Below are 23378 nucleotides of genomic sequence, written 5' to 3' on the forward strand. Positions count from 1 at the left end.
GCCAAACCTTGAAAGCAACCAAGATGTCTTTCAATAAATCAATAGATAACCAAACTATGGTACATCCAAACAACTGAATATTATTCAGCACTAAAAAGAAATATGCTATCAAGCCTTAAAAAGACTTTAAATACATATTACTAAGTAAAAAGCCAATCTGAAAAGGCTACACACTACATGATTCCAAGTATATGATATTCTGGAAAAGGCAAAAATATGGAGATAGTAAAAAGATCAGTCGTTGCCAGGGATTAGGGAGGAGAGAGAGATGAACAGAGGGAGCACAAAGAATTCTGAGGACAATGAAACTCTTCCATATGATATTATAATGGTACATACATGTCTTCATACATTTGTCAAAACCCATAGAATGTACCAATATCAAGAGTAAACCCTAATGTAAACTATGGACTTGGGGTCACAATGATCTGTCAAGGAACATTCACTGATTATCACAAATGTAGCACTCTGGTACGGGATGTTGATAGCGGGAGAGACTGCATGTGTGGAGGTAGAAGGTAAACGGGAACTCGCAGTACTTTCTGCTCAATCTTGCTGTGAACCTAAAACTGCTCAAAAAAATAAAGTATCAAAAAAAATTAAAGCATGTTTCTGGTTAAGATAGATCTACCCTCCAGTCTAAAGCAAGCAAAAGCTACACAAAACATACAAAATAATCATATTCAGGACACAGGACAGAAAGCAACAAAGGACAGCGATCTTTGAGAAATAGGAAACAAAGAGGTGAGCCCTCTGACTATCACATCTTACTACATTGAGAGTTTCTACACTACAGTGCATGAAGGGGAACTGAGGATGAATATGAGTTAAGAAGATAAAGCTTTGAGTCTGGAGAGAAAAAAGGAACTAGAGTTCATAGAACAGAGTACCAGAGAATGAAGAATTGCATAGAGAACTGTGGAGATCTGCAGAGGAGCCCTCTTGAATATTCAGCATAGTACTGATATGCAAATGAATGCAAGGAAAATACCCAAGTCTGAGGAAAGAATCAGACCAAAAGGATTAAAGGAAATAATACCTAGTGCTCACATCGGAACAGAAATAGTGTTCATTCCCACTAGCCAGAGTGAAAAAGCTCGTACTTCAATGACATACTCAAAAGGGTCTTACCTTAGTAATGGGAATAACTAGCCCAGGACTAAACACTGCTCTGGTCCTGCCAAACAAATCTTAAAAGCAATCCCCATAAGATCAAGCTGTTTCTAAATTACTTAACTGCATCCCAAAACAAAATTCAAGAATATTTCTTGGAATACAAATATATCCATCATCCAACAAAATAAAGGTAATATCCACAATGTCTGGGCATTCAGTCAAAGACTATCATGCATACAAAGGATAAGGAAAATATGACCCATAATGAGGAGGAAAAAAAAATCAAAATTGACCCAGATGATAGAATTAACAGAAAGAAATATTAAAACAGTTACCATACTTGTATTCTATATGTTCAAAAATTTAGGCAGAGACAAGGAAGATATAAAAAAGACCCAAATCGAACTTCTAGAGATGAAAAATACAACATCTGTGATGAAAGATACCTGGGAATGAATTAAAAACGGATTAGACCATGAACAAGAAAAGATTAGTGAAGTTTTAGACATATCAACAGAAACGACTCAAAATAAAACAGAAAAAGGAATTTAAGAAAATGAACAGAGGATCAGTGAACTATGGCACAACTTTAAACAGCCAAATATACACGTAACTGGAGTCTCGAGAAGAGAGAAAGGGGTAGAAACAGAAAAAAAGATTTGGTCAGAATTTTTCCAAATCTGATGAAAACCATAAAGCCACAAATCCAAGAAGCTACACAAATTCCAAGCAGCATAAGAAAAATGAAGAAATCTACACCAAGGCATGCTGTAATCAAATTGCTGAACACAGTTTGAGCAAGGGAAATTTTTTTTCAGCCAAGTAATTTGATAAAGGGAAAATCTTAAAAGCAGCCAGAGAAAAAAGATACACTAACTACTAGAGCAGAAAGATTAACAACAGATGTCTCCTTGGAAATACCGTAACCAAGAAAACAGTGAAGCCACATCTTTACAGCGCTGAAAAAAAAACACTGCCAACCTAGAATTCTATACCCAGAGAAAATATCTTTCAAAAATGAAAGAGAAACACTTTTTTGGACATACGAAAGCTGACACAATTTATCACCAGAAGACCTGGATTACAAGAAATCCTAAAGGAAGTCCTTCAGGCAAAGGAAAATGATACCAGATAGAAATATGAATCTACACATATGAATGAAGAGCACCAGAAATAGTAACTACAAGAGTAAATATCTGTTTCTTTCTTATTTAAAATATCTTTAAAGGATAATTGATTTTTTACACAAAACAAATCCCATATACTCTGGCATTCATAACATATGTAGAAATAAAATTTATAACATTAACACAAAGGTCAAGAAGAAAGAAATGAAAGTAGACTACTGTGAGGTTGTTATACTAAACATAAAGTGGTATAATACCACTTAAGGGTCCTGACACATGCTACAACAGGAGCAAACCTCGAAAACATTATGCTAAATGAAAGAAGCCATCACAAGACACCACATACTACATGATTCCATTTATCTTAAATGTCCAGAATAGGAAAATCCATAAAGACAGAAAGTAAACTAGCTGTTTCCAAATGCCAGGTGTCTAGAAAGAAATAAATATACTTAAAAAAAAATCCCATTGAATGGTACACTCTAGAATGGCGCATTAAATGGTACATGAATTGTATTTCAAAAGATGATTTTTTAAAAACAGAAAAAAATAATTCAAAATGAGATAGAAAAAGAGGAAAAGGAGAACAAAGAACAGATGGGACAAATAGAAAAAAGATATTAAGATGAGAGACTTGACCATATCCATAATCACATTAAACATAATATTCAATGCCCTAATAAAAGGCAGAGATTGTCAGATTGGATAAAAAAGCAAGACCTAACTATGTGCTGCTTACATGAAATACAATTTAAACATAAAAAAACAAATATGCTGGGGCCGGCCCTGTGGCTTAACGGTTAAGTGCGCGTGCTGCACTACTGGCGGCCTCGGTTCGGATCCCGGGCGCAGACCGACGCACCGCTTCTCCGGCCATGCTGAGGCCGCATCCCACGTACAGCAACTAGAAGGATGTGCAACTATGACATACAACTATCTACGGGGGCTTTGGGAGGGAAAAAAAAGGAGGAGGATGGGCAATAGATGTTAGCTCAGGGCCAGTCTTCCTCAGCAAAAAGAGGAGGATTAGCATGGATGTTAGCTCAGGGCTGATCTTCCTCCCTAAATAAATAAATTAAATAAATAAATAAATAAACAAATAAATAAATAAACAAATAAAACAAATATGCTAAAAATAGGAGGATAAAAAAGATATATCATTCTAGCACTTCTAGCACCAACCAAAAATAAGTTGGTGGCTATATTAATATCAGACAAACATATTTCAGAGCAGAGACTATTACCAAGGATAAAAAAGGCTATCTCATAACGGTAAAGTAATAAATTCATCAAGAAGACATAAAAATCCTAAAAATGTATGCACCTTAAAAACATAGTATTGAGCCAGCCCTGATGGCTTAGTGGTTAAACTTCAGCATGCTCTGCTTCAGCAGCCTGCACTGAGTTCCCAGGCACAGAACCACACCACTCGTCTGTCAGTAGCCATGCTGTGGCAGCAGTTCATGTAGAAGGACTTACAACTAAAATATACAACTATGTACTGGGGCCTCGGGGAGGGGAAAAAAAAAGTGAGCAAGACTGGCAACAGATGTTAGCTCAGGGCAAATCTTTCCCAGCAAAAACCAAAAAAAAAAAATAGTACTAAAATACATAGAGCAAAAATGAATAGAACTATAAGGAAAAATAGACAAATGCACAATTATGGTCAGAGATTTAATATCCCTTTCTCAGTAACTAATAGAGTTTTAGAAATGAAATCAGGTAAGACATAGGAGACAATACTATCAACCAACTTGGTCTAACTGACATTTATAGAAGACCCTCATGGACCATATTCTGGGCCATAAAATAAGTCTCAATAAATGTAGAAGAATTTAAGTCATACTAAGTATGTTCTATTATGATGATGGAATTAAATTAGAAATCAGTAACAGAAAAATATCTCGGAAATCTCCAAATACTTGAAAACTAATTTTTACACTTCTAAATAACTCTTCGGTCAAAGAAGAAATCAAAAGCAAAATTAGAAAGCATTTTGAACTGACTGAAACTAAAAACATGACATAAAAATTTGTGGGATGTAGCTGAAGAAGTACTTAGAGGGAAATATATAGCAGCAATACACACCTACCGTAGGTAAAGACAGTTCTTTAATAATTGGGACTTCAGCTCTTACCTTAAGAAACTGGAAAAAGAACAGATGAAACCCAAAGTAAGCAGAAGAAAAGAATAAAGATCAGTGCAGAAATCAATGAAACAGAAAAAAAAAGGGGGGGGGATCAATAAAACTACAAGCTGGCTTTTTGAGATCAATAAAGCAGATAAAAACCTGCAGCCAGATTAATCAAGAAAAGAAAAAAAACAGAGAAGACACAAATTATCAATATCAAAAATGAAAGCGATAATATCACTGCATCTAGAGATACTAAAAGGACTATAAAAAAATTATTCAACAGCACAGATGAAATAGACAAATCTCTTGAAACACAGAAATGTTTACTCAAGAAGAAATAAGTAACTTGAATATCTCATATCTAATAAAGAAATTAAATCTGTAATTAAAAACCTTCCCACAAAGAAAACTCCAGGCCCAGATGGCTTCACTGGTGAATTGTACCAAACATTTTAGAAAGAATAACACCATTTTCACACAAATCCTCCCAGAAAACTGAAGAGGGGTAAATTCTTCCCAACTCACTCATGAAGCCAGTACTGTTTCGATAACAAAACTAGACAGACATTAAAGGAAAAGAAAACTAGAGTCCAATATCCCTCATGAAAATAGATGTAAAAGTTCTTAAAATTTTAGCTGATCAAATCCAACAGCAGGGGACAGCCCCGTGGCTTAGCGGTTAGTGCACACGCTCCACTACTGGTGGCCCGGGTTCGGATCCCGGGTGCGCACCAACGTACCGCTTGTCTGGCCATGCTGAGGCGGCATCCCACATACAGCAACTAGAAGGATGTGCAACTATGACATGCAACTATCTTCCGGGGCTTTGGGGAGAAAAAGGGAAAAAAAGGAGGAGGATTGGCAATAGATGTTAGCTCAGGGCCGGTCCTCCTCAGCAAAAAGAGGAGGATTGGCATGGATGTTAGTTCAGGGCTGATCTTCCTCACAAAAAAAAAAAAAAAATCCAACAACATATTAAAAGAATAATATATCATGACCAAGTGGAGTTTATTCTAGGTATGCAAGATCGATTTAAAATTTGAAAATGAAACAATGTGATCTGACATGCTAACAAACTAAAAAAGGAAAAGTACGATTCCTTCAACAGATAAGGAAAAATCATTTGACAACATTCATTCCTGATAAAAATTCTCAGCAAACTAGGAATACAGGCAACAACCTCTACTTGATAAAGGACCTCTACAAAAATCCTACAGAATCTTATGTAAGGCTGAAAGGGTGATGGTTTTCCCTCTAAGATCAGGAACAAGACAAAAGATGTCCACTCTCTCATGCCTACTCAGTATTTCTATTTCACATCATATTGGAGGTTCTAGTCAGGGGAATAAAGCAGCAGAGGGAGAGAACATTCAGACTGGAAAGGAAGAAGACCCTTAATCACAGACAACATAATTTCTCTGTAGAAATTTTGATGGAATCTACAAAAGAGCTACAAAAAATAATATGTGAGATCAGTAATGTTACAGTTTGGATAAAATATCAATATAAAAAAATAAATTGTATTTGTATATAACTAGCAACTAACAACTGGAAATGGAAATCTAAACAAAAATTTTTAATATAAATTACTTATTAATATAAAATACTTATTAGGGATGAATCTGACAAAAGCTGCCTAAGACCTATACACTGAAAACTACATAATACTGCTGGAAAAAAAAAATACCACTTCTCCTCAAACTGATACACACATTCAAGGCAATTCCAATCAAAATCTCAGTAGGCTTTTTCTAGAAATTGACAAGCTGATTTGAAAATTCATATAGAAATGCAAAGGACCTAAAATGCCAAAACAAACTTTGAAAAAGAACAAAGCTGGAAGACTAACAATACCTGATTTCAAAACTTATTATAAAACTATTATAATCAAGACAGAGATTAGTCTAAAGATAGATAAACACATCAATGTAACAGCATAGAGTCCAGAAATAGACACATTTATGGACAAATGATTTTCAGCAAAGGTTCAAAGACAATTCAGTAGAGAAACGATAGTCTTTTCAGCAAATGGTGCTGAGAAAATGAGGTATCCATTTGAAAGAAAAAAACCATGCAAACTTCAATTCATGCTTCATATTATATACACAAAAATTAACTCCAAATGGATCATAGACTTAAATGTGGAGCCTAAAGATAGAAAACTTCTGGAAGAAAGCATAAGAGAAAATCTTTGCGACCTTGAATTAGCTAAAGATTTCTTACATATAATATCATATCAAAAGCACAATCCATAAAAGGAAAAAATTGATAAATAGGACTTCATCAAAATTTTCAAGTTCCTGTCTTCAAAAGACACTCTTAAGAGAATGAAAAGACAAGCCACAGACTTGACTTGCAAAACACTTTGCAAATCATACATCTGATAAAGGACTTTTATCTAGAATATATAAAGATCTCAATACTCAGTAGTATGAAAATAAAGAACTGGATTAAAAAATGAGCAAAAGATTTGAACAGACATTTCAGAAAAGAAGACACACAGATGGAAAATAAGCACATGAGAAAGAGAAAATGGTCAACAACATATGTCTACACAGAGGCTTATATATGAATATTCATAGCACTTTATCTGTAATAGCCCCAAAGTGGAAATCCAAACTTCTATCTATAGTTCAAAGGATAAAAAGGTTGTGGTATATCCATACAATGAAATACTTATTCAGCAATAAAGAGGAATTAATTATTGATACATACAATATGAATAAACATCAAAATAATTACGCCGAGTGAAAGAAGCCACACAAAAAAGAACATACTATATGATTCTATTTATATAAAATTCTGGAAAATGTAAACTAACCCACAGTGAAAGAAAGTAGATTAGTGGTTGTCTAAGGAAGGTTTGGTGGTGAGGGGAGGGATTTCCAAGCAGCACAGAGAAACTATTTGGAATGACGGATGTTTGATTTGCAAACAAGAGGGGAGTCAAGGATGACTTCAGGTTTTTAGCTTGAGGAACTAGAAGACTCGAGCTGCTGTTTACTGAGATGGGAAAGACTGATGGAGGAACAGCAGCCCCCTAACAAGGCTTTCTCTCTCAATTTTCCCCTTTAATTCATCCTGCACACTGCTACAAGATTCATCTGCCTAAACCACCACTATAATTATATTACTATTGGGTTTAAAAATCAGTATTGGTTTCCCATTGCCTTAACCATCTTGAAGAAATGAATTACTTTCCTTAAAATGAAGAGACGAATAGGTGTTTGGTTTGGGGGACACAGATAAAGTGAAAAATAAGATAAATGTGAGATTACTGACACTAGAGTAGCTAAAATGTTCCCCTCCTTATAACCTTTTCTAGTAGGGAAGGAGATGTGGCTGGCAATTATCCAAATCATGGGTTTTTATCTACAGTACAGTCCCAAATTCCTGAGAACTTTATGGCATGGAATAATTACAATGATAAAAGCAGTATACCACATATCTATCATATATATCACACATGATATACATATCATGTTTACCAAGTGCTAGCCACTGCTGGATACTTTATATACATCATTTAAAACCCTCTAACGGCTCCACACTGATGTCAGGATACAGTCCAAGTCCCCTAACATGGCTTATAAGAGTCTTCCTAATCTACCCCAATTTCTCTCTCTAGTCTTGCCTCTTCTTTCCCATGCTTCTGCTTTACTGAACCACACATCTTACACTAGCCCTTTGTGAACGCACTTCTTTCTGATTAGAATATCCTTCCCTCCTCTACATCTACCTGGCTTATACCTACTCTTCTCTGGGTCCTGCCACTTATAGAATACTTCCCAAGGAACATTTTCTCTGTATCTGGGTTAGGAGCTCCCTTCCACAAAAATCTTGCCTTTCCTCATCCAAGTACTTCTCACACTATATCATTTGCTTACTTGTCTAGACTTAAGTTCACAAAGGCTGAGTCCATGTCTATCTCATTTTCCAATATACCCCCAAATCTTAGGTACCTAGCATATAAAAGTTGCTCAAGAAACATTTACTTAATGAATGATGTTAAGTTTAGGGGATTTAGAAATATGTTGATTCAGAGGAAAAAACGGTTAGTTTAGTTCATGACATACTGAAGTTGAGGGAAATGGCAAGACATTGAAAAGAGATGTTCTGTAGTACCACAGTTGGAAAAATGGAGCTGAAGTTGGGTTGAGAAATGTGGGATAAGCATACTGAAAATACAAGACAGGGTGAACACACAGACTAAGAAAAACACCGAGCCAAGGGTTGATATTTGGGTAAAAGAAAGATGAGAAACGAGTAAAAAAATAAGGAAGAAATCACCAGAAATGTACAAGGAATAAAACAGTACAGTAATACAGAAGCTAAAGAAGACCGTTCAAGAATGAAAACAGGAAAACGTGTCAAATGCTAAAGTGAAGTCAAGGAAGATCAAGATAGTTCCACAAGCCATAGCGACCATGTCTGTTTTACTCATCTGGACCTAGTGTCCAGCACTCATAAAAAATTAATAAATATTTGTTGAATGAGGGAATAAATGACCAGAATATCACTTTTCCATCACTTTATGTATTAAAATGAGCCTAAATTCTATCTGCTCAGATAGAATTGCCCTTAAATACTAGGTAGCCAAGACTTTACTTTTAAAATTTAGAGAAAACCTCTGACTAATCCTTTGATTTTATTCTAGTGTATTTTTAAAAAAAAAATATTACCTGTTTGTCCTTACTCATTTAGTTTAAGTCTTATATATCTGTTTTATCTTTACCACTTAAATAGGAAGTGTCAGTACAAGGGGGTTGTTGGCTTGAGAGAGCGTTGATAAAAGAACTGTTCATGCCTCAAACTCTAATTAGCAGTGCATATGAGTTGTTCCTCAAACCAGATCATCGACACTGGCTCTGGAACCTTAACTTACAAAAAAATAACGTATTTTAAGTAGCTTAAATGGTGAGCAGGTCAGATTATCCTCACTAGGAAGTCACATTAGACAAACCTGAAATCAATCTAAAGATACTGCCAACATAATAAATCATTTCCATTATAATTTATAGTATGTATGAAAAGATTCACAAAACAATGACTGTGGCACAGATGATTAAGTCTGAGAAGTTTACTGATGAAAAGAAGGAACTTAAACACTAGGTTCAAGAGAATACAGTTGTCTTAGGATGAGATACACCTCTACATATTTGAAGGTGGAAGGAAAGACAACGGGAGAAAGACAGATTATTAATATTTGAAATAATGGATATGTATATGGAAGGAGGCAACAGAGCAAGGTGGCAAATATCAACTTAAAGAGAAGGGATAACACAGATGTGAAGGAAGTGTGGTGGATATGCTGAAGTGAAGACGAGAGCTAATAAGAGCACTGACGTAGATCGACTCCACATCTCAGAAGGTCAATGCATAGTCTTCAGCAATAAACATGAGGAAGTAAGAGAAATTAGAGGCTTTAAAACAGAGAATGATGTTTGGATAGCTAAGGGAAGCATGCTTGAGGTAAAGATCAGAGAAAGAGAATGAGAATATGAATGAATGAATATGAACGAACTCTGATGCCTAGACATAAGATGTTTTACACATTATAGTATGATCAACTGTGCTACCATTCTATGAAAAAGACTTAAAAAAGTAAAGACTTTTTTGTTAACGCATGTACTATGAACAGGAAAAGTGAAAAATGAGCCTTCAAGTGAAAAAAAAAAGTTTAATCTAATCAAGAGTCAACAAATAATGGGGCAATCAATCACACAGTTGGACAAATAACTTACCTGGTCATATCCATAAGGCCTCTGCTGTGGTGGCTGTGGTGGTCCAGGCTGTGCTGGTCTATACCCTCCATACTGCTGACCTTGTCCCTGTGGATAGTTAGGATACTGAGGACCTGGACCACCCTGTGAAGGACCTGCAAAATAATTAACACAAACAACAGCATAGATAAAAATATAAGTCCCTAGAACTACAGAAAGGGTTCAGAACTAGATATTATTATATTTTTATATCCAAACTAAAAAGGATAGTTTGGTCTTGATTTTTCTCAAATGCTTTTTGTAACCAATTCCAAAGGTTATAATAAGAGCAAAAATATTGTAAAGATATCACTATGTATCAGATGCTTTGATTCAGTGTAACTACTGTGCTATGTGGGAGCCATTAAAAATGTATATATTAAAACAAACAAAAGAGACTCAGGAGTTGTAAATCAGCTTAACTCGAAATTAAGAAAAATCATCTATACCTCTATTAGAAAGTTAACCAGTATAAGCAAGAGGTAAAAGAAAGGGCAAGAAGCAGATTCAAATTAAAATACTGAAGTAATTTCTGAATCAAGTTTGGGAAATGATGATATTTACAGCTGTGTGACTCTAGATTTACACTTGCAATCACCAAAAAGAATCGCAAAGAACGATTTTACATATAAATTCTAGAGTTATATTTGCAATCACCAAAACAATGATTTATGCTCTGTATTGACAACCTTATCGCGATACTTTCAAACAGAATCTAAAGACTTGAAAAGCCACAGGTTGCATATGGAAAAACTTGATTCAAAAGTTACACTCTGTGTACCAATCACCTTTAAATACTTAACCAATAAAAATAAATGATTTCAAAGTCCAGAGATGGCAAGGGACTAATCTGGCTTGCCAAATAAATATGTCTATTTCACAAACTCTACTATTGTCTATTATGAAGCATGCTTTGTAAAGCATAAGCTGAAAAGCTGTGATTCTTCTGTTTTCTATAACAGCCATTCAAAACCTGCCATAAAAAGCGCTGACTACAGAGAAAAGTGCCAAAAGAGAACAATAAATTTTCAAGCTTAAATATATTCCATCAGTCTATTATTTTATTTAATTATTATACATTCAATTATTCAAACTCTAAATTTTCTGTCAGAATAAAGTTTGACAGCTGAAGCCTATGGATAAGCAAAATGGGAACTTCTTTAGAATTCTTAATGTCTAACAAAACAGCATTTAACTACTTAAACCAAAAATATTGAATTTCTTTTACTTTCTCTTCCCACTGAAAATAATATTGCTCTGAAATCAATGAGATTACTTGATTTAGTCACATCATATTTGTTTTCACACAAATACAATAAAACCAGAAACTCTATTTATTCAAAGCAAAAATATTCAATGGTCATGAAATGAAAATGCCATTTGAGAAAAAGAAGCAAGACCCTTTATAAAAGACAAGAAATTCATGAAGTATTTCTAAAGTCATATCTAGAATTAGGGAACAAAACTCATCATTTTGGGGAAAGCGCCTGACTCCCAATACCTGGTTAATGCCATTGAGTTGACTCTGACTCCTAGCAACCCTGTGAACCTGTGTACAGCAGAGCAGAACCCAGTCCAGTGTTTTTGCGCCAACCTCTCACCTTCCAGCACTATATCAGACAATCCTCTGCTGCTATTCATATGGTTTTCATGACCAATTTTTTTGGAAGTGGGTGGTCAAGTCTTTCTTCCTAGTTTGTCTTAGTCTGGAAGCTCTGCTGAAACCTATCCACCCATGGGTGACACTGCTGGTATCTGAAATATTGGTGGCATAGCTTTCAGCATCACAGCAACAAGCAGCCACCACAGTATGACAACTGACAGATGGGTGGTGTGGTTCCTTGATCGGGAAACAAACTTGGGCCGTAACAGTGAAGAGTGCAAAATCTTAACCACTAGACCACCAGCGCTGGCCTCCCAATACCTGACTAAATTTCACTGCATATGTTGAAGCCACAAGAGAATTTCAGCCTGATCTTGGTTCTTAGACTTGCTATCACAGGTAGAGAGAGGTGCACACAGTAACAGCAGAGCTTAAATCAATGAATAAAATGAGAAGACATTACTGATTAAAAAAGAGACCATGTTAGCAAGAGATGATGTCAGATTAATAAGCAGCTACTTCTTAATCATTAGAACCATATTTTCCTATATCTAAAATAGTCATAGTAGCTTGAAATTTAAGATTGAGATAAAGTCCTTACCATTCCCCACTCTCTATCTAATAAAGTTATTTAAAGTTAGATATCCAGCTAAGAGATATTATAGCGAGTACATAATCAGAAAATATGGCTATACTTCCCTTAAACTCTGTAAGATACGTAACTGCAATACATACATACCTATGGATGTGTATGTTGCTATTTAACTAGAGAATGACAAAAACACTTTCTTTATGCATTCCAAATAGATCACATTATATTTTTTCATGGTAATAGTTATTAGTTTTAGAAAAAAATTTGCTAAGCGGCTTATGTAGATATGGTTAATAATTGCCCAATTCATCAGTTTTCCAAGCAGATACAAAGCTACTGGCTGGTAGTGAATGCCAAACAGGTTTAAGAATTAATTCTTCTTGTCTTGTAAATGACTACATACCTTATCTTTGGTCAATGAACCATCTCTAGTTTATGTTTCTTTTTAAATGGATTAATAGTTTATCTAAGAACAACATTTTAAATAAACACTACAATGATGGACTGAGCTAAAATTGTGAATTTTCAAAAATGTTAAATACCCATTTCCATATTTTAAAACATTAATCATCTTGTTTTTTGGTGACAAAAATAAACTGCAGTAAGCTATTACCGTAACCCTGCTGCTGTCCCGGATAGCCCTGCTGCCCTGGGTACTGCTGTTGCTGGGGTGCATATCCCTGCTGGGGAGGTGGTCCTTGGTAAGCATCTTGCTGTTGGCCATATTGTGAATTTCCTACAGGATAATTGGAGAAGAGGAAAGAAAAAAAAACTGAGAAGTTTGCTTAACTCATCTTTTTCCTCTAAGATGCATAGCCAACAACACAAGAACAAAATAAAATGCCATATTGATTTTTAAAAGTTAACAAAACAAAGAAAAAACTCAAACCAAACAGAAGGATTTCGGCCAAACAAACTGCAGTTAAAGCCAATTTTGCAAGGTTGAACTGCAGCATTTCAGCGTCTCTGCCATACGAGCATTACATTTACTGGAACATCACAGTCATAAGATCATGACTATGCTAAATAAAATAAAAAAGACAAAATTAAAGACAGCTACAAGAGCACACACTAGCTACACAAGATCAGCAAGCTGTTTCCTAAAGGCACTACACTTATATGTAAAATTATACATATGTAAACACACACAAGAAAAAAAAATTGGATTGATGGATTTATGTTCAAATAGAAAATTTCCACTGAGGAAAAAATTATTTTTAAATGTTTTAGTCTTCTTATTGTTGTTAGAAATGGCAAGTCATGGTTATACATTTTAAATATTTTGTAAGGAAATTATTTTGCTTGTTCTGGGCTCCCTGTAACTTTCAAGACAGCCAGCAACTAGTATTCTACAAGAGCTTTGCATGGGGGAGAAGTTGTCTTATGCAAGAATTTTCGTTCCTGTAGAAGGGGATATATATGTGTACGTGTGTGAAGGTATATAGATACCTCCTTCGTAGTAATGTTGTGAGGAATCCTCATAAGGCCTATCGTAGCCTTGTTCAGGATACGACGGTTGCTGATAACCGTAATCATTATGACCTACATCAATTCGACAAGAGACAGGAAGAAACGTTAATGGCCACTGAGTGAAAACCCTAAATATATTTAAACTTTCAAATAAAATTGAAAAAAAGAAAAAGAAATGGAAATACATAAAAAATAATTTCAATTGCATTAGCCAAATATTTACCAATGTGATTGTTTTCATATTGAGATAACGTGCAAATTTTTTTAAAAGCAAAAAACAGTAGTTTTAGAAACATTACACTTAGTCTTAACTCTGATAATCCTTATCAAGGGGGAAAAAAAACTTTATCTTCCATTTTATTTTAAAAAAGAAAGAATGAAAGCATTTAGGCCTTTTACATGTAAATAACTTGAATTAAATTAGAATGAACAAAGGAAGTAATTATCATATTTTGTCAAACACCTGTTCTGCTGATCTCGCATTCCACAGCATATGCTAAAACAATACAAAATATATAAGAGCTCCATAAGTTTTTTTCCCCTGAAAGAAACTGAAACAAATTTTTCACATTCCATTTACTTCATAAAGTATATGTATCTCAAAGTATTTTCAGATGCAAAAATATATTGCTTAATGCTGCCATTCTAGAAGCCCTTAGAAAATATTTCTAGAGTACCAGAAACATACACCTTCATAAAATTAATATTGTGTTAAGTGCCAGAGTACACCTTTAGTTTTAAGGCACACTAAATTTCACCTGCAAGATGACTGGACTTGGATGAAAATCAACACTCTAGTCCTTTTAACTAAGTGGCACAAAAAAAATGCAGGAAATAACCTTTCAGTTAGCTAAAATCTGAACTTAATTTTAGAAGATTGCCTAATTAAGGAAGGAGGAATATAGTTACGAATAAATGTTATAATCAGTATAATTGCTCTAATATTCCAATGCTCCAAAACCACCTCATAAATATCTACATGAAGGGTTGGCAACTATGGCCCACAGTCTAAATATAGCCAGTGACCCGCTTTTGTAAATAAAGTTTTATTGGAACACAGTCATGCCTGCTCATATTTTCTATAGATGTTTTCTTGCTACAACTAGAGTTCAGTAGTTGAGACCAAGACCGTATGGCCTGCAAAAACTAAAATATTTACTGTCTGGTCCTTTAGAGAAAAGTTTGTCAACTCCTAATCCACATATTTACTGGCATACGTATCTGAACATAATGAGAAAAAATCCAATGCTGCTTAATAAAATTAATTGTTGTTATAAATGGAATAAATACGCTATGTAAACGTCAGACAAAAACATTAATACACACCTATGCAAAAATGACACCATTTAAATTAAAAAATCCCCTGATGTAATAGAAGGAATTATTTACAGAAATCTTAAAGCTCTGGTATTTATAAAAATAATGTATCTGTCTATTTTGAATAGAAAGGTCATATTTATAAGAATACAAATCTCACATTTCAGGAAATACTCAAGACTAAAATAAAAGTGTCAAATACAACTCAATTACTTAAAATGTATTTTAAAAATTAAACAAAAAAATCATTTATTTTCAACAAACTTCCTAATGCATCAAGTTTAACAACACAGATTTCACCTCTTTAAAATATCTATACTCTATAAACTTACTAAAGTTTTTGATTAAAAAAATCTCAATACAACGTCTACATGTAGAAAGAAAAAGAAAAGAAAACATTCTGAATAACTCTGGACAAGACAATCTGAGATAAAAAAATCTGAGATAAAAAAATATGTCATTTTTCTAACCAGAATTATCTATACACTTCAATACTATTACTAATAAACATTTAGTGCATGTAGAATTCTACAGGCTCTGCAAGTAAAAAATCAATGTCCTTATACCGATGTAGCTTTACGCTTCATATATTGATGAAAAATGGTAGGCAAAATGAATTTTTAAATACAACAAATTATATCTTCTTGCTAGCTTACATTAGTGTCTACACAATGTTCCCAACACTTTTGCTCTTTAAGTTCTTAGTTTCCCCAAATTTCTCTGCCAAGTAGTTTACCCTAAATACCCTAAGGGAGCTTACTACGTAAATGAAGATTTTGGCAAATCCTTTTCATAACAAGACAAATCATTTTATTTTGTGAATAATCACCTCAAATTTATCAGTTTTGTATGTCTGGATTATTTTTCCTTCAACATTGTATCATAAAATTTCCAAACATACAGAAAACCTGTACAGTTGAAAGTCTGCCTGTATGCCTGCATTATTACTAAGTGCAGTACATCTTTACTGACCGCTTTTTCACAAGCCACCTTCCCACTAAAAAATAATAATAATAACCACTAAACTAAACAACCAAAATTAAAATCTGGTTTGCAACTCCCTTTCCTATTCTCTTAACTCTAAATACAGCTATATTACGGCTATAATTTAGCCTCCAAAATTTTTCTCAAATGCAAATGCCAATGTATATAAACCATAGTTCTTTGAGAAGTATGCAACATTAACTAAAATGATGAAACTTGGAAAAATACTTGAGCACTATATTCTCTACGTACTTACACAATGCATAAAAGTAAACCAACGGGTGAACTTTATGGTATGTGAATTATTTCAATAAGCTGTTACTTAAAAAAGTAAATCAATAACATTTGCTTTGGTTCAAATAAACAATTCCAAATACAAAAGGATCCTCTTTTACATAAGAAAGGATTCCAGTGACCAAAGGTGATTCCTGATGGTACCAATATAGAGAAGCTAAACAAAATATACTGTGAAATAGATTATAAACTAATGCTATCATTGGTACTTTAGATTATTGAAGTGTGTCTAAATCTAGAAGAAAACAGCTTTTTAGTTTCTTCATACTCATTAAAATGTTCTGAATAAGCTATCTATAGTTATGTTGGGCAGGGACAGAAAATAGGAAAGGTAACATTAGGAGAGATTACCATCAGGGTAATATTGCTGGTTCATGCCTTCTGGAGGACCTTGTCCACCATGACTGTATTGGTCCCCATAATAGTCTTCCTGGCCTGAGTACTGCTGTGGTGGGCCTGAAAAACCACAACCAGTTAAGATGTAAATAATTCGTTCTCTATGTCATCAAAGATTTTCTTTCTAATCTGATGTTATGAGAGATTATTTCTCAGATGTAGATTCCCCTCCCATGCTTCGGCATTTCAGATACTTTTAACTATTCTTATACACACACACACACCACACACCACACTTCACAAAAATTAATGTTGAGACCATACATGCAATATAAAACAATACCAACTCAAAAAAACAAACACTAACTTCTTAAAAAGAGGTTCAAATTGGTAGAAAATTAATTTCCTTTTTATTTTGATATTAGAGCAGTTTGAAATAAAATTGGGTTTGTTTCTGACCATACATTTAGTAACTTCTCAAAAATAAAACAGCATTTTCTCCTATAAATTAGTGAGCTTTTAACATAAAATTTTATGATGTAAACTCTTCCCAAAAAAGAAAAGGGAAAAGAAAGCTGTACACAAGGAAGCGCCTATCCACTCTGTGACCCTTTTTACCTACTAGAGCCACTAGCTTTTAGGAAGAAAATAAAATGTAATAAAAAAATATAAAGAAACAAAAAGCCCTGACTTTGTCTAGATGAAAAATTCATTAAAATTTAAAGCCTTTCAACTACTGTTATTTATATTAAGCTAAAAAATTTCCAAATGGAATCTTACCCTGTTGAGGTGGTCTATAAGGAGGAATCTGTCTCTGACCCATCATATGATTGCCTTGATTAACTTGACCCATCATTCCCATAGGTGGTTGCTGGCCTTGGTAATGCTGCCCACCTCCCTGTGGCATATTGTATTGTTGAGAAGGAGGCTGCTGATGCATCATTGGGCCTGAAAACAGACAAAACATACGCATATAATATTTTTGCACATAATTTTAAGATCTTAAAAGAAATACAAAAGTTTATCATATAATCCCCAAAATATATAATTTATTGTAATGAAAATTGACTTCCAGTAAGAAAAACAAAACTTTGAATTAAAGTTCACATGCGGGCCAGCCCCGTGGCTTAGCGGTTAAGTGCGTGCGCTCCGCTGCTGCCGGCCCGGGGTTCGGATCCCAGGCACACACCGACACACTGCTTCTCCGGCCATGCTGAGGTCGCATCCCACATACAGCAGCTGGAGGGATGTGCAGCTATGACATAACAACTATCTACTGGGGTTTTGGGGAAAAAATAAATAAATAAATAAATAATAAATAAATAATAAATAAATAAATGCCTAAAATGATCTGCAAACAAAGGAAAACAACCAATCCATGGTAGTTGATTTGAAATCCACTGGACCTAGTCATTTTTTAAAAAACAAAGTAGATACAATGTATGAACATCTTGAATGTATTTTTCATTATGTACTATATAATATCCACATTTATTATACACTCTTTCTAGAACAGATAGAATTCTTATGCTATACAAGAAAATACACCAAAATAAAGTAAACTTCACAAAGTCACACAGCAAATCAGCAGTCAAACTAAGGGAAAGAAACCTAATTACTGGATATTCATTTTTTTCTCCTTTTTCAATGCCCACTCATTATGTAATGGTAGATAGGGAAACTACACAAACATTTATGAATATACTTACATCAGTGGAATTTCATAAACTTTAATTTTAGGACAAAATTTTAAAGGGTCTTCTTTCCCTTTTCCAACTGTAAGATTTATAAACTAAAAAGGTCCTGAAATCAAAGGGCTGTAGTGCTTCTTATTAAGTTCTAACACACATATAACCAAAAGCACCTAGGCAGAGAACTGCAAAAAGCCATAAAGAAATCAGAATTACGCAGTTTCCAAAGTGAGCAATACCGAGGTAGTCAAACTACCACTGCTGTAGTATCACAATGGCAACAGTAAAAATGTATCACATGAAATAATCAACAATGGCCATAAAGTTCTATGTTGCTATCTAACAATGTAAGCAGCTCCTCAGAGCTTCACTGGGTCAAGTCATGGTATGGGGAGCTCATCATTCCACCATTATAACCATCAGAGTCTCAAAAGTATATATGAGTCATCACCCAGTTTATTGCTTAAATAACTACATACTCCCTCTTTCCTGACTTGGGGACCATTTATGAAGAAAGTACAAAAGGCAAACGACTAGAGAGCCTGGAAAAGTTTTACACGCAAAATTGCCCAGATGAGCCAAAAGCTTACTGTGTAATTAAACAAAAATTCAAAACAAAACAAGCTCACCTCTTTAAATATATTACTGACCTACAATAGCAGGAACAATGTAAGCAGAAGGAATTCAATTCTTTTCCAATCTGAAGAAATGTATTATCTAAAGAATTACTTTATCAGAGCCAACTCTTTTTTCCCTATTCATCTTCTGTTCTTCTACTTCTTTTCAAATTCCTTTCTCCTTCTAATTTTATTATCATAAATATAAGCCTTTCAAAGGTTACTCTGGGGTTTGTCTTTCAACAAGAAAATAAACTCTTAATAGTAGAGATAAAGTGGCTAGGTGGAGAGGGGAGGGGAGGAGACCTTAACACTGAGCACATTTAACACTACTAGGCAGCTTTCACCTTTATTTGATGTAAACCACTAAAAACTACCAGTGGTAAGGATCCTAATTTTCAAGTTTTTAGCCAAGGAATCCAAAGATCAAGATTATATAGCTAATAGATATCAACTGGGAACTGGACAAAACTCAAGATTGATTTCAAAGTACATGTTTATCCCACTATTCTTCACTGCCTCTGCTCAAGCTATAGCAAATTGAGCAGTTCAGAAGCAAACTGTCCAATAAAAAAGTTTCAAAACACTAACTAGTTTAATTGAGGTTACAATTTTTAAAATATATTTTGCATATAATAAAGTGTTGAATACTAGCGTTCATAATTTAATAAGTAGCATGATCGGACATTTATGTAAGTCATTTTCAGTAAATAAAGGTTTTGCCTTGTCTTCCTTCTCCAACACTGATTAAAGACCTCTTGTCTTGACAGAAGGTAACTATGAAACTAAAGCATATCATATGCATTGGAATCAAAATTAAAAATCAAGTAGGAAGAAAGCAAAAACATAACAGCCAAAGGAAAATCCAGAAGGATATAAAAACAACAGAATTCTAAGCTTTGCTCTAAAGGAGAAAAGTAATTCTAGCTTAAACCCTAGATAGAAAAGACCATATATAAAGCCACTTGTGCTTTATCTTTTGGGACGTCAGCAGTTCCAATCCCAAAGAGCTCAATTACCACCCTTCTTTTATTCTCTGTCACTTCCCTCCCTCTGAGCATCCTCAACATCATTTAGGATCAAGCCTAAAACCACAGAGAATGGAAGGGGAGAGCACTGCTAAAACATGGTGTTTTTCATCTTTTTCCTTGAAGCCTTATCCATTAGGGGAAAAAAAAAACTATGACTTCAATTCTGATTGTTTAGGAAGCATATTATTTTCCTTATGATAATGAAATATGCTACACCGGTAAATGTGTGAGTATTATCCCTTGAGATACTATCAGAAATGAGAGAGCTAAATCTCAAAAGTTTACCCCAAAATAAGTTCTAAAAATTTGTACTACAGAGTGAAATAAGATTACAAAATGAGTCTTGTAACAATTTTCTATAAACAATGGCATCATACATTACTATATGCTTAAAGGTTACTTTTACATAAATCGTTTTGATATTAAAATGCACTACAAAGTGTGATACTACATACACAAAGATCCTGTCTTAATTATCTACAATGTTCTTATAAAAATGTTTTGAAAGGACACATAACAAATGTTAATAACCACATTATTTCTTTCCATTTTGAGTTTTATACCCTAATAGATATTCTATGGAAACAATGTCCTATATCTTAAACACATGTAAAATATCCCCACATCAGCACGTTTTTATATTACTGGAATTCTTTGCTCCAATAAGATGGTTAATACTTAGTTGTACCTTAATTCACTGGTCAAAAAGAAGAATTTTTTAAGACTCAGCTATAAAGATAACAAAGTTTTAACTGATCTCTGAAGAATTTAGAATTATGTAATTTTAAAAAATTCTGTATACACATACATACATATACATGTATATTCACATCTTCAAATGCAAATTAACATATTAAAACTCTATAAAGCATACCATTATCAGTATATAAAGCATATCATTAACCTATGAATTATTTTAAATAAAGGTCAAAAGTGACAGCTAACAATTAATTAGTACTTAGTATGGGCCAGGCACTAAGCTAAGAGTTTCGTCTATTTTTTATCCTCCCCAAACCCTATGAAATCACAGGCAGTATTATTATCAACTTCATTTTACAGGTAGGAAAATTTAAGGCTTACAAGCATTAAGCATCTTACCTAAAGTTGCATAGCTGGTAAAAAGTGACAAGTCTAAGCCATGCTCTTAACCACTCTGTGTACTTCTCCTCCAGAGTCAAATCATACTCTACCAAGTAATACCTCCCAGGAAAATAGTTCTAGATAACATATCACTATAATATAAAAATCCTAAAGAATTTCTTCACCCCACCTATATCTGTCTAAGAATTAGACCATGAAACTGCATAGATAATACCCTCCCTAAGCCTATTTTCTCATTCATATTTCATCATCTACTGCTCACATTTTACTACTTATTCCTTAACTATTCAATCTCAAACTAAAGCATCTATACTCTCATTTGAAGGTATTACTAATAGTTTATTTGCAAGAAAAAATCCCTGTCTTTCAGCAAACTCAACTGGCTAACCTATTATCTATTAAATAGCCATTTAAAATGAACAGGATTCAGGGGCTGATCCTGTGGTTTAGCAGTTAAGTGCGCGTGCTCCGCTACTGGCGGCCGGGTTAGGACCCCAGGCGTGCACCGACGCACCACTTCTCCGGCCATGCTGAGGCGGCGTCCCACATACAGCAACTAGAAGGACGTGCAACTATGACATGCAACTATCTACTGGGGCTTTGGGGAAAAAAAGGAGGAGGATTGGCAATAGATGTTAGCTCAGAGCTGGTCTTCCTCAGCAAAAAGAGGAGGATTGGCATGGATGTTAGCTCAGGGCTGATCTTCCTCACAATCAATCAATCAATCAATCAATAAAATGAACAGGATTCCTTATTTACCTAAAACATACATCTGTCCTCACCAAGAGTTGTTTTTTTTTATTTTTGGTGAGGAAGATCAGCCCTGAGCTAACATCTGCCAATCCTCCTCTTTTTACTGAGCAAGACTGGCCCTGGGCTAATATCCATGCCCATCTTCCTCCACTTTATATGGGACGCCGCCACAGCATGGCTTGACAAGTGGTGAGTTGGTGCGCGCCCGGGATCCGAACCGGTGAACCCCAGGCCACCGCAGCAGAGCGCACACACTTAACCACTTGCGCCACGGGGCCGGCCCCACCAAGAGTTTTAAGTAGTTCATAATAAGGCGTTTAGATACAATCCCAAGGATAAAAGAACAAGAGCCAAGTAACTAAGACAACCCCAGAAGCTTAGAGTAGTCACTGCAACCAACACAAGCTGAGTTTCCTAGGAACCAATGAAAAAATAGAACCATAATAGATTTTAGCTAGTAAAAAGAACAACAGTTCTTTAAGAGATACAAACTTTTTCATAATATGACACTTTGAGAAATTCTCATGAAAGTATTAAGTATTAAAATGTAATAGTATCAATAACTTTTGTTATTGTCGTTTAGTAATACACATCATCCTTATATGTAGTGCCTTATATTAACCATTTCTTAAAGCTGTGATTCTAAACCATAGGTGCTTTTGTCCCCCAGGGGACATTTAGCAAAGTCTGGACACATTTTTGGTTATCACAACTGGTATGGGGGGGTGCTACTGCCACCTAGTGGGCACAGGGCAGAAATACTGCTAAATATCTCACAATGCACAGGACAGGGCCCCGACAACAAAGAATTACACAGCTCAAAATGTCAACAGTGCTGAGTTAAGAAATCCTGAATTCTCAAGGGCATAATTTTAAATCATAGGCATTTCCACAAACTAGCCTGGGAATTAGATTATGTATTTAGCTTTCTGGTGATTGAAAATTAGAAAAGGGATGTGTTGTGGCTTAATAAATCCAGCCAAATAAAAGGGTAGAAAATTTCTTATGGTTAGACAACCCCTCTTAAATAGTTCCAACCATACTATATAATAATATGAATTCAAAAACAAGTCACTGCTAACCATTTATTGTAGACTAAAAAGAACTCCAAAAGCTCCAGATTTATGTGGCACAAGTGACAATCTGATGTAAAAGTAAAGATCCTACTTTGCCCCAAGTAGAAAGCCATGGAGACAGGCTATATTAGAACACATAGCTTTTGTGTCATTTAGCATGAAAGCTGGAAAGTTATGAACCATCTGGCACAGAAGAGATGATCCTGCCCAGAAAAATTCCGAGGAAATAGACTGTAAATAAGCATGACTTAGAACATTTATTAAAATGTAATTTCTAAAATTAACCCCTAGAGACTTTGGTTTAGCAGGTGGGGCAGACAAATATTTTAACAAGTACCCCCAGATGATACTGATCCAAGTAGTCCTAACACCAC

The 23378-nt window shown here is 34.6% G+C and overlaps 1 protein-coding gene across 3 annotated transcripts in view; it reads right to left on the minus strand.

Moving 5' to 3' along the window:
• The window catches only part of SS18 (SS18 subunit of BAF chromatin remodeling complex), an 81761-nt gene that overhangs the window by 7384 nt on the left and 50999 nt on the right, over positions 1–23378 (minus strand). For 2 of the 3 annotated variants that reach the window (XM_058556917.1, XM_058556916.1), the window contains exons 6-10: positions 17516–17683; positions 16751–16855; positions 13784–13876; positions 12948–13070; positions 10122–10255 (exon numbers count right to left, since the gene is read on the minus strand). In XM_058556917.1, the coding sequence (XP_058412900.1) occupies positions 10122–10255; positions 12948–13070; positions 13784–13876; positions 16751–16855; positions 17516–17683 (623 nt within the window). The remainder of the gene's footprint in view (positions 1–10121; positions 10256–12947; positions 13071–13783; positions 13877–16750; positions 16856–17515; positions 17684–23378) is intronic. The other variant, XM_058556919.1, reaches the window with a different exon arrangement.

The sequence above is a fragment of the Diceros bicornis genome, chromosome 16, assembly GCF_020826845.1.
Source record: "Diceros bicornis minor isolate mBicDic1 chromosome 16, mDicBic1.mat.cur, whole genome shotgun sequence".
Classification (NCBI taxonomy): Eukaryota; Metazoa; Chordata; class Mammalia; order Perissodactyla; family Rhinocerotidae; genus Diceros; species Diceros bicornis.